Source organism: Protopterus annectens, chromosome 2.part0 (assembly GCF_019279795.1).
Source record: "Protopterus annectens isolate FY-2018-M chromosome 2.part0, PAN1.0, whole genome shotgun sequence".
Taxonomy (NCBI): domain Eukaryota; kingdom Metazoa; phylum Chordata; order Ceratodontiformes; family Protopteridae; genus Protopterus; species Protopterus annectens.
In genome coordinates, this window is record NC_056728.1 from 707,884,653 (window position 1) to 707,904,807 (window position 20,155).

Consider the following 20,155-nt stretch of genomic DNA (forward strand, 5'->3'; position numbering starts at 1 on the left):
CAGTACACAATCTGTATGTATTTTGTAAGAGTTGGATTAATCTTTTTTTGTGTGTGTTTGTATTGTATTATATGGTTTACTAAAAGCAGAATTTTCAAATAAAAATACATTTTTGGTAGCAGACTGCATAGATACACAAGAACATAATTACGATAGGATACATAATGCATTGAGGCAGACAAAAATCTATAATTACCAAGTAATTCTGTGGCAGACTTGATTAATTGCTCTTCTTTTTGTACAACAGTCATTTGAGACCATTCCAAATCTTGGATCTCAAGGTCAGTTATCTTCTTTTTGGCCATGTACCTTCCAACCAAGTATCCTAAAGCAAGCAAGGCTCCATGTTGTGTTTCTGGGTTCTGAAATATAAATATGCAACAGGTTTGTTTACTGACCTAAAGACGGAGAACATTTTCTTACAGAAAAAAAAATGGACACTTGGTTGGTATCTGTTGTAAAAGACTTACTTGGCTATGTACTAAAAAAAAAAAAAAAAAAAAAAAAACAACCACAGTAGTTTTGACTCATCAGACTGTGGACATTAACAATTTTTTTATTTAAATACTTAATCCTATGATTACTGCCACATGACGTATTATTCATTTTTTTTCAACTTAACTACATAATTCAAACATCGTTAAGACACATGTATTCAAATGCATCTGCCACGCAATTCTTTTTACATCAAGCAATTTGTGTGCACCCCTTCATTTTTGTCAAAATGAAAATTGTCAATCACAATTAAATAAAACTTTTTAATTTCAGAGCACTGTGCTGATGTCTGAATAAAGCCTTACTATTACTTCTGGATGTTGCTGCAGAGCTATGTTCATACAATTTTTTGTTTAATTTCCTATTACTTCAACCTATATAAAATTCAGGGCACCAAAAACAATATGTTGCATAAATAACACCTTTTGACATACAACTAAAATATTGAGGAGAGTAAAGTTTCTTTCCACACAAATTATATTAAACTGAGTATTCATTGTAATAGAATTACACTGTGGTCAAAATTCACAGGGAAAAGGTCTTTCTTATTTGCTGGCCTAGCTATCATATGGTAAAATAGTTGCTTAAAATTCAGATATCTTTTAGTTACAAAATAGGGCTTCAGCCCCACCTTTATGTTACCATTTTATTATTAACCAGCTTTCTTCAGTTTTTAAAGAAACATCAACAGTAAATGGCAACACTAATACTTTATTTATATCTGTTCACCTCCTCCTTCCATTTCCATTCCATTCTCATTTCAATCTCAATAAGCAGCCTATGCAAACAATTTGTGTATGACTACTTAAAACCATTGATTCTAGTACATTCTACAGACACTAATAAATCTTTAAGTACATTTAATTCATCTCTAAAATCTAGCGTGTACTATCTTTCATTTCACAATATTTTTCTTTATGTGAGAGGGATAACTGCTGCTATAATATAGTTATTACTGCTGATATTATTTTTATGCATTCTTGTTAAGAACCCTCCCCCCACATCCTTATATATCACCATGTCAATGAAATTCACTTTACTGAACTGTACCATAAAAGATAAATTCCAACATTCAGTACTCAGTTTTCTAATGCTATGTTTTTAACTGTATAATGCACATAATACTTAATGTGGAGCTTTTCTCCCCGGGCCTCCGCTGAAAACGGACTTGTGTCCAGTCGGACTCTCCCGGTCAACAAATGTAAATAAATAAATAAATAAATACAACTTATTTATTAATTTATTTAGTGGCATTTGATTACCAGGAAGGCCTGACTGGGTAGGTGCCAATTTTCAACACAGGTCTGGGGAGAACATCTCCAAAGTATTACAAAAATATTTCAATAACAATTTCATAATCTTCAAAAATAATACAAAAGCATCTACAGTTTAATTATACCAAATTAGATATGCTGACAATGTTGTTAAAGAAGAGCTATGCCTTATACAACAATGATTTAATATTTAGAGAAATTTTTGCCAATTTAGAGAAATTAAAGGTAAGTTAGTATAATACAAACAGGAATTGCAATATGAAGTGAGAGAACACATGGTTCTGGCATATTCAGATAGAGAGTTAGGTGAGAGAAAATGACTGCAGGCAGGAAATGAGAGAAGAAGGGGGAGCAAGGGGATGTAAGGTATGAACAGGTCTTTGTTCACATCTAGGGATATATTTTATTTAGGGTTGAGCAAGAACAGAGTCAGATTTTGGCTAGGAAGTCTTTTAGAATGGTTTTAAAGGGCTGAATGGAGGATACTGACCTGACGGAAATAGGCAAGGAGTTCCAGGCCTCAGCAACATGGTATGAGTACAGACCATGTCAAACTGGTTTGATAGGTTTGTGGACAGAGACAGGTCTCTAGTCATTGGATTGCAATGACCAAGTGGGAACATGGTTGTGTAGAATGCCATTTAGTGCTGTACAAAAAGATGAATGCTAGATCATTTTATGGGTAGTGAGAAGTTGTGTATATGTTAGTTGATGGCGTAGTTCTAACCAATTTAGGCTTTTTAGTGCTATAAACTGGTGGATTCTGAAAGGGTTATTCCCTGCAAATTTAGCCACATTATTATAGCATTGTTCAAATTTTGCTTTTTGTGATGCCTGGAGGTTAGTAAGGATGGCAGTGCCACAAAGTAGTGAGGGGAGGAGGTAAGAAGTTGCAAATGTAGCTTTAGTTGCATTGACAAAAAAGTGTTTGGCTCTATAAACCATTTCTAGTTTTTTTATTCAATTTTCTATATGCAGGTCAAATTTAAGATGATCATCCACTATCATTCCTAATAACATGCTATTAGAAGTTACTTTAAATGTTGTATATTAAGAGAAAGGATTTTAAATTTTGCTTTTTCATCAGAGAGGAATTTGGGAGAAAAAGTAGTATTTGTGTGTGTGGGGGGTGTAAGTTACTAAGCCATGCTTCAATGCCAGTTACATTTTCCTTAGTAATTTTTTGGAGATGTGCATGTGTGTGGTGCTGTCTGTGTACTGCATTAGACAGGCCTGCTGTTTGGATGTGTGGAGGGTGTTAGTAAGAATGTTAAAGAGGAGGGGAACAAGGATAACGCCTTGCAGTACACCTGTCTGGTGGTGACTGGGAGGTATGGAGAAAGGGTGGAGTGCTATCTTACTGACTGATACCTATTGGACAAGTAGCTTTTGAACCACAGAGGAGTGAGCTGAGGTAGACCTCGTGAGGACATTTGGTAGGTAGAAGTTTCTTGTGACAAAATGTGTCAAAGGCTTTAGACAAATCTAGAAATAAAGAGGAGAATAGTTTGCTACTATCTCAAGCTTAATTGACAGTATCTAAAAAGGTTAAAAGTGCAGTGTTATCACTATAGGAGAGATACAAGCCATGTTGTGTGAAGGATAGAGTTCTTCTTACAGTGGATAGTTTAGCAATTGTTTTTGAATATTTTTTTTGGGAGAGGGACAAAAAAATTGCTACAGATCAAAGTTAGTGATGTGTGTTGACTTTCCTCCTACAGGGATAAAGTGCGACTTCTACCAGACAGAAGGAATGTGGGATTCCTAGATTGATCTATTTATATAAGGATTGAGCCAGGACAGACAATGCTGTTCGGCTGCTATTTTAAGGTAATTGCTTAGAAGATCATCAGATGAAGAAGAGCATGTTTTGAGTTTAAGAACTAAAAGTAGTTTTATACAGGATGTGCGAAAAGGACTGAAGGTCAGAAAGCATGTGGTAATATGTGCGAAAAGGACTGAAGGTCAGAAAGCATGTGGTAATATGTGGCTGTAGGGCAGGGTTTATTATGTTGGGGATCTTTGTTTAAAGATGCTAATACTATCTATTAAATTATTACTGAATTATATTGCAGTTTCAAGTGGTGAGTTATTGGGAGAGGGATTAGGACTGAAGTTTTAGCCAGGATGTAAGATTTCTTTAATGGTTGATCAGAACGTTTAGGGGCATTTTTACTATTGTTCTGAATGTTGTTATATTATAGTATAGTTTTTTCATTTATTTGCTTTTGAGTACAGTTGAGGAGCATTCTGAAGTTTTTGATATGTTTTCACATTCTTTCCACACCTTTTCTCTATCCTGCATTAGCATTCAACACTTTTCTGATAGCTAAATTGTACAACATTTTTAGTCTCCTCCTCCTCCTCCAAAATTGAAAGGCTATTTAGAATACGTAGGAAAGTTGTACTGAATTCATTTACAGCATCATCTGAGGATTTTTTGAATGGTCCAGTTAATAGATGACACGGAAGTAATGGATATTTCTGGGTTAAACTTGAACAGGTAGCATGTTGTTTTATAAACATGTTGTTTAAGTGTATGTGTGAGATGTCTAGTCGCATAGGTTGGGAGATGGTCACAGACAGAGTGATACTGTACCTATGATGGCGCACTTGAAAATATTATCATCAGTTGGTAATATCACCACATGATAAACACATCATCAATAAAGAAAACAAATAATTTGTCTAATGGTATGAAGTGCAGATAACGTTCTTTTTTCTAGCCAGTGTAAATATATTTGCAAAACTAGAATAAACTTCAGCCCTCACTACTACTCCATCGGCTTAAAAAAAAATATCCTTAAATAAGAAAAAACATGTAAAACCATCTCCAAACTTTCTAATTAAAAACATACTGCTCTCACTTATAAAACTGGTGACAATTTCTGAATCCTCATTGTAGAGTATTACTGTATACAATGGCTTCATATCTACAATCAACATATCATCAGACTCCTTAATATCTAAATGCTTAACTTTTTTCTATAAAGTCAAATATATCATTAATATGTATAAAGGCTCAGTAGCCACAATTTCTTTTAACATATGCTCTATAAAAATGGTTCCGTTTTAGTATCACTCAAGGCTACTACTGGTCTCAAAAGGGGTCCCATCTAGTGACTTGTAAATTTTACTTACACCAAGTAGTCTTAATAATCTTGAATGCTCAACTTTTCAATAAGAACTTGTTGCACAATTATTCCATCATTAAGCCATACATCTCTTACCAAATCTCTAATGCTATAACTTCCACCTATAACTTTAACTGGTAACCATATTAAAGACCATCTCTAATTTAATACTTTTTCTTGGTAGTATTTTTTGTCCAGGACTACCAATGCCGCTCCTATTTTTGACTTGATAAAGCTTAAAGTCTTATCATTCATTATAATACTTAGACAATTCTTTCTTTCATTAGGCTGACTGTAAAATTTACAACCTGCAGGCTTCTGTAATACTTTTCTTATTGCAGACGCTCATATTTTCTCAAAAGCAGAAATCTGTGATGCTTAAAGAGGGTTAGATGAAGTACACTTCTTAAACCACTGTTATCATTTATCAAAAATATGTTAAAAATGAATTGTCAAATATACGACATTAAAGCAGTAATAGATTCATTAATAAAAGTGTTCTCAAAGATACAAATGACCATCTCTTTGCTAAAGTCTAACTTATTCATCTGTCAATAAGTAGGTTCATAGGTACTAAGCTATTGATCTGTGAGGGTCTGAAGAAGTCTAGCCTTACATTCTCATGGTAGTTTTAAGCCCTTATGTTTTATGTACAAGTAACCTAGAGATAGGCAGAACAATGACACCTTGTGATATTTACATATTGCCCCAACCCATGAAGTACAATGGTGCTAAACCAGGGGGTGAACTGGCAAGTACCCATTATTTGTCCAAATTCTGTTTGACTACAGCAAGAGAAGTAACTTGTTTCATGTGGATTGAAAGATGGTACCATATAAGTGGAATTCTCTGAGATACATTCCTATCCCTCCAACATGTTCAGTTTATGTTTCAGAAGAGACTGAGATCTCTTGACCTGGTGTTTATGCAGTCACTGAATTTGTGAATGGGTAACATGTCTGACAGGATAGGGTCTGTCAAGGTTCTATACGTGAGGCATAAGTCACCTCTCAGTAGCATGTATGAAACAGAGAAGAGGGACAAGGCTTTGAGATGGTTCACATAGTTTTATGACTCAGACCCATGACTTTCTTAGTGAAAAAGAAATGCAATCATTCCAGTTGTGTTGATTGTCTGGGCAAGTGTATACTGAAAGGGCTGTAACACTAAATGATTGGTCTAATGAGCACCACATACAGTGGAATGATTATATCCCCAAACCTTTACATACAAGTGTGCAATGAAAAAGGATGTCTAAATCAGTGGATACGGGGTGATCAAAGGACAGTTCATTGTCAACATATGTTCCCAGAATCCTGACTTTGAGATCAGTTTTCAGGGGTGTGTTGTCAATGTGACAGTTATAAGGGGAGTCATGCTTGTTAAAATGATATGACTATACATTGCTTGTTATTTAGTTTTAGTCCATGGTTTTGACTCATCAGCTATTAATTTGAGACAGGCTTTCTAGGAGGATCACAGTGTCCTCTAGGGAGTTTATGATGGAGTTTATGACGGCACCAAGTTAGCCATAAACCTTTAACATGAGTCTTTTTTTAAATACCTTTACTAAAATACCACTTAAGACATAGACACACACATTAATAGAAAAGAAAACAAACCATATTAACATGTTTCCCATTTACACACATTAAACATCTCTCTCCAGTTCAATATTACATAAATCACTCAATTCCTGCCCTCCTTTAGATCTCATTCCTCCTCCTGAACATTAGTGTGCATGCATTGTTCACATGAATTCTATTTTTTCTATGTAATTTGCTCCTTCCTTTTTCTAAAGAATCCTCTTCCAGTTATTTTATTTCTTTTACAATTTCAGTACTTCTAATACTGATGATTTAGATTCAGATTTCCTTTTTTTTTAGTAATTGCTTTTTTTTGGTAGCCAAAAGAATTAAACGTAATAAGGACTTACTATATTTAGGCAATTCAGATCCTGTGTCCCAGTTAAAATAATCACTTACTTTGTTAGTGCCATTTGCTCCCCAATAATTCTGATAAGAGCATACCCTGTAGGGAATTTTTTTTAAATATGCCAATTCATTACACTCCCAAACATGGACAAATATAGAACATTTTTTACAATCAAAATTTACTCTGCTGTAGCCTCAGTAGAATGGGCTTTAAGGTAACAGCAGTATTAAGGCCAGGTGGATGATCAGCAGCTAGCCTCAAAATCCATTCATAGTCCTTGACTTCTAAGAAATTATTAATATCACCACCTTAACTTCTTATATGTGTCCCTTAACAATATTTTTGTGTGTGTTTTATTTTTTATATGTGCTTCTATGTTACTTTTAAATTTTGTATTTTTTAAAATAACCTGTTTGTGATTTTATATGTTGTTGTCATTTGATCAGCTGGCTGCGATCACATGACTTTTCTTGGCTCCTATTTAAACTCTCATGTGTTTTTGATTTTGTATTTAGCACTGAGGAAGGGTGTAGACCCAAAAGCTTTGTTGCTGCTTTTTGTATTAAAAGTTTTTCTCAACGTGGTTGTATTCTACTGTATCTTTATAGCTCTCCCAGCTGAGAAAACACTTGAATGCTTTCAGTAAACACTTTCTCCAAGCAATTTCTATTTATCAAATTGTCTTCTAGTGACATGCAAACCAGACACAAAACTGCTACAGATACATTTTTTACCAGAAAAAAACTTATAATATTCAATATTCTTTTCCATTAAATGCTTTGTAATAAGCTTGCTACTGGATAACGCCTAGGGTCTTAACCCAGTCATTACGCTATGCAAACATGGAAAAAAGCACACTAATTTTTCTACCCTATGCAAACATGGAAAAAAGCACACTGATTTTTCTTTTGTCTCACACTCTTAACCAGACCCTTCCTCTCTATCCCCAATGCATTTAAAAAAAATGAAGAAACTTTACTTCAAGTCTAATTGGATTTGTATTATCTTTAAAGCTCTCCCAGCTTGGAAAATCCCTGGTTGCTTTCAGGGAACATTATGTCCTAGCCAATTTTGTTTTTTTTTTTTTCCTTTTCCCTCAGCCAATCCCCTTCCACCAGACGGTCTCCAGTTTCTCTTCATCAGACATGTCCATGGAAATATGAGAAGCGGACAGACCGTTTCTCTTTATCAGATTGTTTCCATGGAAACAAAGACCAGCTGCAGAATTGCTACTAAGTATACATGCATTGGCTAGAAATAAAAAGCCTCATAATATGCAATATTTTTTTTTTCATTTCTTGGTCTCCCTTAAAACTAATCAATCTAAGGTCCTTAATCCAGTCAATTCCCCATACAAGAATGACAAAAAACACATTCATTTTAACTTGGTTATGCCATTTTAACCAGGCTCTTTTTCCACATTGCATTGTCTATATTTCTCAAAATTGTACAAGAAGAAAGAGGGAAGGGGAGAAAAAGAAAAAAAAAACAGCAGCGGTTTACAATCCCCAACACACTTAAAAATAGCATGCAAAGAAATCGATACACCAAAAATAGAGTACCATTAAGAAAAGAAAATATTTTCTTTACTTATAGTTTTCCCCTCCTCAAAGCATTTTTCCTAACAGTAATGACATGAAGTACGGCATACACTTTAGAGTCCCTAACAAATTTTGAAAAAGTCCAATATTTCCAGATTTTTGTGTTCTGTCATATTTCACAAATATAATTATTGCATTGTAATCTCACATTAAGTTATTGGTTTTATTACTGTTCTCCTCCATTGCCTAAATCCTCTCTCTGCTTTATTTGCAATACACTCTTGATTCTTCTGGTCAACTCTCGTGCTCCCTTCCTTCTCTCCAACATTTCCCATTGAAATACTGAAAAGGTTTTACAGGTACAGCCTCTCTGTAGTCTTTATTACCAGAAGAACAAGCAGCAGAATCTCCTTCTATTTCACAGCTCACTTTTTGTTGGACAAATTTTTCTCTGGCCTCCTTAGCATGCACTTCATAAAAAATGATTTTGTCACTCCATGGAAGAATATCTTAAGGACAGTTGGATATAGTAGTATGAATCTCACACCTGCATCTTGACATTCATTCCCTGAAAAGTGGAATGAATTGACTCCTCTTTTGCCTGCTGTACAATGAGTAATCATTCTCCACAAACATTTTGCGGTCTCCCACTTTTAATATTTTGTCATTCTGCCACAGTTTTGTCAGAATCATCTCCTTCTGCAGGTAGGATTGCATCTTTACTATTAAAGGTCAAGGTTGCTTTCTTATAGCTAGGTTTGAAGCATACACACAATGTGCCCTTTCAACTAATAACCGCTATTGTGGAATATCAGTCCAGTTGCTCATTTGTGCTTTCATAAAATTAATGTAGTCTGTTCCTTCCAGTGTCTCTGGTATAGCTGAAAATCTTGGATTTTTCCCTATGTGCTCTGTCCTCTATTATTTTTTGGAACATTTCTTCCTGAGCATTCTCACATTTAGCCAAACTTTTCTTCATTTTGACCTCTGATTTTTGCAGCTTTATCATCTCATCTGAATATGTTTAAAGCTACTTCCATTTTTTTCCAGCCTTTTGTTGTTTGTGTTGATATACTCTATCAGTGTTTTGTTTATTTTTAACCAGATCTGTATGCAGTTGCCTTATAGCTTCCCGTAGGTTATTGGAAGTCATGTCTGAAGGCTGCATTACTTATTGCCGAACAGCTGCAGAACTTTCACCAGTCAGTGTTTCTTCCTCACTTTTTATAGCCAATGTTTTCAGGTCTTCTGTATTTCTTTATTCCTGGAATCCAGGCAGTGCACATACTAGCCAGTTACTGAATTTACCTCAAAACGCAAGTCTACTGGCATTCTCTGCTGAGTTTCTTTTTTCACACTGGGAGAGCTAGAAATAAGCTCTTACTCAATGTACAGCCATCTTGGAAGTCTCTTATGTTTGTATATTACTCTAGTCCATAATCAAGAGCTTCCAACTTCTGAATTTTTTTAAAATTACCAAAGATTCCAAAGACAACAACAAGGCATTCTATAGCTATGTCAAGAATCTAAATGGCAATGCTCAGGATATGCTCTGAGCTACAACACAATGGCATTAAATATACTGATCCCAAGGATATTGCCAATATCCTGGCAGATCTATTGAGTGCAAACGTCACCCCCCTCTCACCCCCTAAAGGCCCACCTCAATACCAAAAGATTGTCAAATTCCAGTAATAATGACCCACAGGTAAAAATACAGCATCCATGGGATCAGACGACATCCCAGGCTGTGTACGACATGAACTACAAAATGAACTGGCACCTCACCTAAGTGTCATGTTTAATCATAGCCTCACCTCAGGCTTTGTGCCCAGTGTCTGGTGCACAGCTACAGTTATCCCACTCCACAAGGTGGGATCCACCTTGGATCCCGGGAACTATCAGTCTGATGAGCCTGATCTGCAAAGCCATGGAACGTATTATAATGGAACTTATAAACAAAGACATTGACAACCTTCAAACACTGGACCCCACGCAGTTTGGGTTCATGAAGGCCCAATCCTGTCGCCTGAACCTGACTGACTTATTTGAATCAGTCGCCAGAGCTGTGGACAAGGGTAAGGTGGTCCACACAGCCTATCTGGACCTCGCAAAGGCCTTCGACACCATCCCCCATTCTGGAATCACAGATAAACTTACTAAACTGGGTATTAATCCGTATGTCACTCGATGAGTTGCCAGTGGCTTACTAACAGAACCCACACTGTAAAAGTAGCGGACTCCAAATCCAGCTCCAGACAAGTGACAAATGGAGCACCTCAGGGTTCAGTCCCGGGACCACTCTTGTTTGCCATCTACTTCTCTGAAGTACAGGCCAACACTAAGGGACTCTGGCTAACAATGTTTGCAGATGACTGCAAACTGGAAGCCATTACTGAATCCCCAAATGATGTGAATATTCTACAAAAGGGCCTTACAGAAACAGATGCTTGGTGCCAGAGCCACGGGCTCAAGCTCAATGCCAAGAAATGTATAGTTATCCCCTTTGGGGAAAAAACATGTACCCGTGAATTACCACATATGTGGCAGTACACTAAACACCGAAAGTGTGATAAGAGACTTAGGGACATAGGTGGACAGTGGTCTCACCTTGGATAACCACATCACCACAACAGTCAGGAAATCCTTCTATGTGGTACACCTCATCACTAAGGGCTTTTCATCCAGAAAAAAGGAGGTCATTGCCCCATTGTACTCATCCCTCATTAGACCCATTATAAAATACAACACCCCATTTGGTATGTACCTCTCAAGACATCTGCAATCACCGGAAAGGCCACAGAAATACCTCACTAAAAGAATCACAGGCCTAAAGCAGATGCCGTATGCTGACCGTCTAAAAAAACTCCACCTATACTCTGTCGCATATTGTCTACTCAGAGGCGATCTCTGCTTAACATACAAGGCCATATCAAACCCAGAGCTGTTGGACATGCTACATTTAAAGAAATCCCAATCCCTCAGAGACACACACTCCAGGGATCTAAACCTTGTCATCACAATAAACAAAACATGCTGGAGGTATAGGTTCCTGACACAGAGACTCCCCAGACTCTGGAATAGACTGCCCATACATGTCAAGCAGAGCACCTCTTTGGCCCTCTTCAAAAGGAATCTTGATGATTGGATGGGAGATAGGAAATTCACCCTGGGGATCACGTCAGTCACCCTGCTAGACAGGGGTCCAGGGAAGTAAATACTGTGGGAAGAAATAGCCAGGGAATTGTTATGGCTAGGCTTGTATAGGCCCCTAGGGACGAAAGCCTAGTACCAATCTATGAACCTATCATCTTCTGTTTAGTTTCTTCCGACATATCCTTAGCTATCATAACAAATCTTTTCTTAATCCATACACTTAAATACTTCAGCTTATCATGGGCCCCAAAACTATGGATGCAGGAGAACCAATTCATGTGTGGGTACATAGCATACCACTCCAGCCTTTGCTTTATCTTAATTTATTTTATAGGTTTACAGCAGATTACCAGGCTAACAGCTTAACTGCCCTTAAAAGCTTAGCTAATATAACCTGATTTATGCCCCTTAGGGGCAAGAGGATGGCACAAGTTTGTACCTGTGCTTTGACTATTTTAAAGACGGTCTTGTCCATAAGGGGCATAAGTACTACCCTCAGGTGTAAAGTTGTGATTCCACATCCACTTATCCAAAATGCATTTGAAAGGATCAGGGAAGGGCTCTTCTTAAGGTGAATAGGAAGTTTGTTCCAAAGAAGTGGCAATCTCTGAAACACAAATGTCTCTCAAAAATCTTCTGTTTGAATCGCTGACAAGGTTTAGATCACTAGACTGGGTGACTCTTGTGCTGTTTGTCATGTGGATGTGTAGTAGCTCCATCGGGGCTGGATTTGGGAGTACCTTGAAAATTAGGCACATGTCACCCTTTAATAGTAAGTAGGAGACAGATCAAAGGGATACGGCTTTTAGTCTGTCCACATAGAACCTCTGAGCTGTTGTTAATGCCTAGTTCAAGTACATGCCAAAAGGCATAATGAACTTGATTATTTTGTCTAATTGGGGCTAAGTACAGTGAGACTAGAACTTCCTTGGATCTGGATGCCATACCTTTAGTTACAAGCTGTGCCACAGAGAAGGACATTCTCACTATCTATACATGTACCTAGAAAACTCACCTCTGAGCCTACTCTTAGGGGTGTGCCATTAATGTTGTAATATACAGGGGTACTTGGCTTCCCAAAGGGTAAGACAACTCATTTTTGGCATTTAGTTTTAAGACATGGCTCTGGCACCAATCATTTGTCTGATTTAGACCCTGCTGAAGGATATCTATATCATTGGGGGATTCAGTGATTGCTCCTGGCTTACAGTTGTTGGCAAACTTTGTCATCCAGAAGCCTTCCACATTAGCCTTGACTTCAGAGAAGTATAGTCTTATTAGGAGTGGTCCAAGCACTGCACCCTGTGGAATACCACTAGTAACTAGCCACTTGCTGGCTATAGATTTACTCACTTTAACCACATATCCTGTCTGTGAGCCAACTTGCTGTCCATCTGGTGATAAAGGGATTTATGCCCAGTTTTGTGAGTTCGGTTATAATACCAGAGTAGGAAACTGTCAAATAACGTGGCTGAATTAAGATAGGCAGTATGCACTGTTTTACCTTCATCTACAGCCGTGGTGACTTCTCAAAGAAGTCCATCAGACTTAGTAGGCATGATCTGCCATTGACAAAGCTGAATTGGGTTGGATCCAGTGTTTGGATGTTTCCCATGTCATTATTTATCAGGGCCATGATAATTTTTTCCATGGCCTTACGTACAAGGGTAGTCAAACTTAAGGGTCTTAAATTTCCTGGGTCAGCTGATGGTCCCCCTTTATGAAGAGGAATGACTATTGCCATCCTCCACTCTATCGAAACAAAGCCGTTCTGGAGGCTATGGTTAAACAGAGATCCTAATGGGCCTGATTCAAGCTGTTTATGAGGCAATACTGTCAGGTTCTATCGAAGTTGTGTTTTAGCAAGTGAGGTGATGACCTATTCTTTGGTTACAATTGGCAGGGGGTGGAGTGTGTTTCTTCAGGGAGAACAGCGGGTGATGGGGAGGTGAAATTTAAGCTGAATTTATTGACCAGCAAATTTGTTACATTTTCTGCTGAGTATAGGTGATGATGTCTACAATTACAACAGCACATTACTGACTGTTGCCCTCAAGACTGAGGACAAAGCTGGAAATGCCTTATGGTTATTCTTAGCTTTGAAGGCTATTTTTTGTCTCAAAGTCTGCTTTCAGAGACTTCAGTAGTTCCCTGAGTCACTTGTTTAGACTGAGAGACTTTTTGCTCTGTTGTGCATATTGCCTATTACTTATACATACATACATACATACATACAAATGTTTCAAGCACGGACATTAAAGCCCTTCTAGCTTGCCAATATGCCAAAACACTTGTTCCCATAATAAATGTCCAGGCTGTTCTTAAATATATCTAAACTAGTACTTGCTTTAATGTAATTTGGTAGTCTGTTCCAAGCATCAACTACTCTGTCAGAGAACCAATTAGTACACTTCCCATTCCTACAGAATCTTCTACATAGGTTATCTGACAATTCTCTAGTACTTTTTTGAAAGCCCCAAACTTTCCCAGAGGTAGTTGTCCCTAAATGCCTTATATACCTGAATAAGATCTCCTCTTAAATATCTGTAAGAGATACTGCACAAATTCAGATATTTTAGTCTTTCATAATAACTTAGATTTTCACATCCATGGATGCCCTTAGTATATTTCTGCTGTACTCTCTCCAGTTTATTCATGCTTGTTTTCCTATAGGGTTTCCATATTGTTATTTCATACTCAAGTTTGGGTCTAATGTAACTAACAAACAATTACTTCATTATGTTTGATTTCCTAGACTTTATAAATCTCTTTATACAACCTATAGTTCTATAACTATCATTAGCTAACTGGTTGATATGATTAGAAAAACTCATAGCTGAATCTACCCATATACCCAGGTCCTTAAATGAATCTACAGTTTCAATCACTGTGTGCTGTATTAAATATTTACCTTTCAGTTTATGTCTCTCAAATGTCATATTCTTAGTTTTTGATGTATTTATCAACATATTATTCTCCTGTGTCCAAATGGTCAATTTAGTCAAATTATTTTTCAGACCTGCCTTATCTGTAAAACTTGTAATCAGTCTACCCAATTTCAGGTCATCAGCATATAGACTATATTGACAGGTTTTGCTCTGTTGTGTATATTACCTCTTAATTATCGAGAGGATTTTTTTTTGTACAACCTATTAATACCAGGGTGGCTTGTTTTTGAGGTTTGACCTGGGCTTATTTCATTCTGGTACTGTTTCTATGCAGTTGTTTATATGTCCTTAAAAGGCTTTGGTGTACGTCTCTGCATAGGTTTCTGTGTTTAGGAGTTTAACTACATCTATCACATACTATATTTGTCTGTTCGGGAATTAAGCAATTGTCAGTGTACATAAAGTAAGTGCTACATTGCCTTATGATGTCCATGTCCATCAAGCTAGAGCAGAGATAGCAGGAAAGTGCTTATCCGTGGTAGCAGGTCCTAATATGTACGTTGCAAGGGACAGAAGTGAAGGGTGTTTGCAGCTGGGCGAGGGGTGGGTGCTTACTTGGTTTAATCTATAGCTAACCTATCCAGCCTTGCTGCCCAGTGCCCAAACCAGATACTGTTTCAGCAGTGAAAGTCCTGGGTGCTGTAATAATGTAATGTAGACTTAAAACAGTCCCAATTAAATGCATAAATGCTGCTCACTGCACAAACAGGTTTGCCCCATGAGTAGCGCAGGACTGAGGTCAAGTTTCAGGACAATTTTTATAAGCAAATTTCAGCTTCGGGTGATTGTGTATATACAGGGCACCACTAACCACTTCCGTGAGAAAAGCACCTTCACGCAAATGTGTGGTTTACATACAAGCAGAAAAAGCATACTTTACACTAACTATGCCTTAAGGCCAATCTGGTAAACACACAATACGCTTTTCACCAGCAATTTAGGTGAAATCAGCCATCTTGTCACAGAAGTGCAGACTTTGACCTCCTTAATGTAAAACAACTGGTTTAGAACCCATGGGTTAAGGAAAGTACAGTTGTGTACACTTACATAAATGTAGATGTTCGAGTATATTCACTGTTGCAGTCATCACATTTGGGTTATCTGCTTGCAGTAGCCCTCAGTTGGCCTGATTAACAAAGTCTTGGGTCCTGTATCGGTTGCTGTTCCTTCTTCCCTGACGTCAAGTCATCAGGGGTATAAAACATGCAGCCGACACCATTACATCAGTTTTTCTTGCCCCAGATGTCAGGTGCTCCCCTAATGGGGAGTAATTAAATTTATAAATATACAAGGTTATACCGCCAACAAAAAAGTAAATACACCAAAAAGCTTTTGAGCATAGTAAAGGAGGGTAGAGGTATAGCCAAAAGAAGTAAGGGGGCTGGAGGGAGGGTAACCAGGACTGCAACAGTGAATACACTCAAACATCTACATTTACGGTAAGTGTACACAACTGTACTATGTTCTTCGTGTTTCACTGTTGCAGTCAACACATTTGGGTAGATTCCTAAATCTAAGGATGGGAGGAGGAATTTAGATAGCATTAGGACCAGCTATAAGGCCCTGCAAGACTGCAGTGGCAAAGCTAGCGCTGAATTTAGAAAAAATTGGCAGATGGCAATGCTTGTTGAAAGTATGTACAGAACTCCAGGTAGCAGCTTCTAGGATGTCCCTGGTAGGGACGCCTCTGAGAAAGGCTGCTGAGGTACATACAGCCCTGGTTGAGTGGGGTCTGATCCCCTGTGTGATAGGTTTTCCATGGTGCTTGTAGTAGAAATGAATGCAATGGCCTATCCATTTGGAGATGGTTTGCTTTGAAATAGCCTTCCCCTCTGCCCCTGCAGCAAATGCCACCAGCAGTTGTTCAGTTTTCCTTTGCGGTTTAGTCCTGTTCAAGTAGAATCTAAGTGGTCTGTGCACATCTAAGGAGTGCAGTATCCGTTCCCCTTTGTTCTGTGGATTAGGAAAGAAGGTTGGCAAATGAATGGACTGATTAAGGGCCACACTGAATACCACCTTGGGCATGAAGGAGGGATTGGTCCTGAGGGACACCCTGTCCGCATGAAAGATGATGAAAGGCTCCACTGCCATAAGGGTCTGTAATTCAGATACCCTTCTTGCTGAAGTGATTGCTAAAAGGAAATCTGTTTTCCAAGAAAGGAATTTTAAGTCTGCAGTAGCAGCTGGCTTGAAAGGAGGAGGAGTGAGTTTTTCCAATACAAAGTTAAGGTCCCAGGCTGGAGTTGGAGCTCTCCTGGGTGGTCATAAATTTTTGAACCCTCTGAGGAACTACATGAGCAGTGGATAAGAGAAATTGGGAGGTTCTGTGTTATAATGAGCTGAAATGGCTGAGGTGTGAATTTTGAAGGAGGAGAAAGGCCCTTGTGAAGCATCTCATTTAAGTTTTGTAAATTGGGCACTGCTCTGCTCATCCCTTGAGACTGGCTCCAGGCACAGAATCTTTTCCATTTTTCAGCATAAGATTTTCTAGTGCTAGGCCTCCTTGTCTCTAAAATGATATCCATCACTGGTTTACTGAGGGATGGTAAAGGAGAGATTAGGCAATTAGCCAGGCTGCTAGGTTCGGTGTTTGAAGCTGAGGGTGCAGAATCTGGTTCTCCTGCTGAGACAATAGTGTAGGAGTGTGAGGCAGGTGTCATGGGGCCAACAGTGACACACTGTGTAAGAGGGGGTACACCAGTGATGGTGTGGCCAGTCTGGGGCAATCAAAATCATCCTTGGTTTGTCTGGTTTGTTTTTTAGTAGTACTTTGGAGAGTAGAGGAGGGAAGGCATAAACTGATAGATTTTTCCCGCTGAAGGACAAAGCATCCACTTTCCAAGCTTGTTTGTGGGGAGTCCTTGTGCAAAATTTGTCCAATTGATAGTTCCGGGGAGAGGCAAACAGGTCTATATCTGGGCTCCCCCATTTGCTTGTCAAAAGTTGAAAATTCCTGGTTCCAGTTTCCACTCGTGTGGGTCCATGAGGTTTCTGCTTAGTTCATCTACAAGTGTATTTAGTTTTCCTGGCAGGAACTGAGCTTGTAGATGCACTTGGTAGCTCAGGGCTGTGTTCCACAATGTCATGGCTAGTCTGCAGAGGGGGTATGAATGGGTACCCCCCTGCTTGTTTATGTACCACATAACAGTGGTGTTGTCCATCTTTACCATTAATTGTCCTGGAAGAATGTGGTCCTTCAAGGCTGTCAGAGCATTCTGCACAGCTAACATTTCTTTCTGATTGATATGCAGGTGCATTTGACTTGGGTTCCATTTGCCCTGAATGCACTTCCCTGCCAGGTGAGCCACCCATGCATAGTCTGATGCATCTGTTGTTAGGGTTTGGGCGGCAGGGGGTAGTGTGAATGGTAGTCCCTTGTTTTGGTGGCAGGCCTCTGCCCACCAAAGGAACTCTAGGCGTAGGCAAGGTAAGACAGGAATCCTTGCTTCTAGATCCGGAGAATGTTGACACCACAGGCTTTTTAGATACCATTGTAGTTTCCTCATATGCAGTCTTGCATATGGAATTAGAAGAAAGCAGGAGGCCATGAACCCCAAGGCTTGAAGTATTTGCCTTGCAGATAGCAGGGCTTTGGTGGCCACTTGTTTGAAGTAGGTTGTCAAATGAATTTGTATCTTTGGCGTAAGGAAAGCCATCTGGGAAGTTGCATTCAAGCTTGCTCCCAGGAATATAATTTGTTGACAGGGTACCAGGTGTGATTTATTTTCGTTTATGGTGTACCCCACTGTTAAAATAAGGTTCAGTTCAGGTATCTTTATTCTTGCGCAAGGAGACAAAAAATGCAGTTACAGAGTTTGTCTAACTAAAATCAGGAACTATCACAATTATTATACCTTTCTTTCAAGACATTGCCCACCACGTCTGACGTAGTAGATCACCAGTCCACAATTCTGTTACTTTACAGATGTTTCTCACATTTCTAGCTGACTCTTCAAAGTTTTAAAAAGATTTTTCAGTAAACAGGATGGCCTTGACGACCACCGGTCAATTATAACTTTCTTGCTATGTGATGTTACAAGTCTAGGTACTATGGCTAATTCAAGCACAATGCAAGTACAGATTTCTGAAGCAGTTCATTGTTTAGAGTATCTAACTTTCTTGCAGCTAGTGTACTTTTTCATTAGCACGAACAGAGCTTATTGTCCATAATGAATGGATCTACAGAATTTATTATTATTCTCCATTTAATTTCCTGACCTAGCAGAAAATCACCCGCTCTCCAGTACATTTCCAAAGCATAAACATGTATTTTGCTGTGCTAGCAAACTAGGTCAGAGTGCATCTTGCAGTGTCAGAAAGCACAATTTAAGAAAAGCATGTTTTCAGTTCCAAATAAAACTAATGCTGCATATAGAATAAAAATGTGTTAATCTTCCCTTATTAAATTAAGCATTACACACATATGTTAATCTCAAAAGAATAAACAATTTGTTTCTTCTCCTAACCACTTCCTTTGAGGATTTGCAGCTAAGAGAGTCATTCAGTTTAAACTTATGAAAGTGTTTTCTTTTACAACAGTTCTTCAATTTCAGTACTTTGATACAAAGTCTCAGAAACTGACATGTCTATAAAATCTTTGATTAATTTTTTCATGCAGGGAATGCCACTGCAAATACATGCTCCTAACAGTAGTATTCCCACACAAATGGCAATCAGTACGTTCATTAGGATGGAACCCCACTCCCCAAACAAATTCTGGAAAAAGTCCGTCAGTGGGTTCAGGCCTGGCCTGGTCATGTCTGACACTTGTTGAATCACCTTCAAGTGATCATTAATCTCGTGTTGGTTATCAGGTATAAACGAACAGCACTCGTCTTTGATTAAAGCGCATGTACCACCTCTCACCGCTAGGGTGAAGTGAAGAGCCATGCGGTTTTGTAGCACCACAGTTCTCATTGCATTCAGTTCATCAGTCATTAATTCGAGAGCGGAAAAAGTTGCATTGCTCATGACCTTGAGAAGTTTGGATAGTTTTCTCAGTTCCCAAATTGATTTAACTGTGCCATATGCAGGGGCTATGCCAGCCCAGGATATGATAGTGTCACTCAAGTCCATGTGTGCTAGTTTACTTTTGTCTTTCACGGAGTTATGGTTTCTCCAGCCTGCTACGATCTGTCCCATCGGATTCTCAGGTTTCTTGATTGGATTTCCAGGTTTATGTGCGACATCTCTGACATTTCGAATTCTCCCATGAGGTAAAGTTGTAGTGTGTCGTATGGCCGGGACCAGGTAACCCAAAAAACAACTGCCGAACCAATTCTCAGGCAACCATTTGTATGCCTTTTTCCCCACACACAAAATAACAGTTTTCGACTTTGGTATTGATATATACTTTCCCTGCATGAAACATTTTCTTATCTATAATAGACAGTTGCTTTAAAAGAACAGGATTATGTTGTACTTCACTAATAGTTTTATGCAAGGACTCAAAATATGAGTCATAATCTGCATCACAGATTGTTTCTGTATTTTTAGCTTTAATATAACATTTATAAGAAATAGTCAAATTACATTTGCTCCAACCCACCTGAATCGTGTCATTCTTATAAAAACATACAATTTCTTTTTGTGTAACAGGTAGGAACAATGCAATTTTGTCTCTAGATTTAACAGGTGCAGTCTCAAAGATCAAGTTTTCCCAGGTCTCATTG

At 38.4% G+C, this 20,155-nt stretch overlaps 1 protein-coding gene across 1 annotated transcript in view; it reads right to left on the reverse strand.

The window, feature by feature from the left end:
• Positions 1-20,155, reverse strand: part of ECPAS (Ecm29 proteasome adaptor and scaffold) — a 2,158,898-nt gene that overhangs the window by 1,159,410 nt on the left and 979,333 nt on the right. The window contains exon 21 of the mRNA XM_044061033.1: positions 197-362. Coding sequence (XP_043916968.1) covers positions 197-362 — 166 coding nt within the window. The remainder of the gene's footprint in view (positions 1-196; positions 363-20,155) is intronic.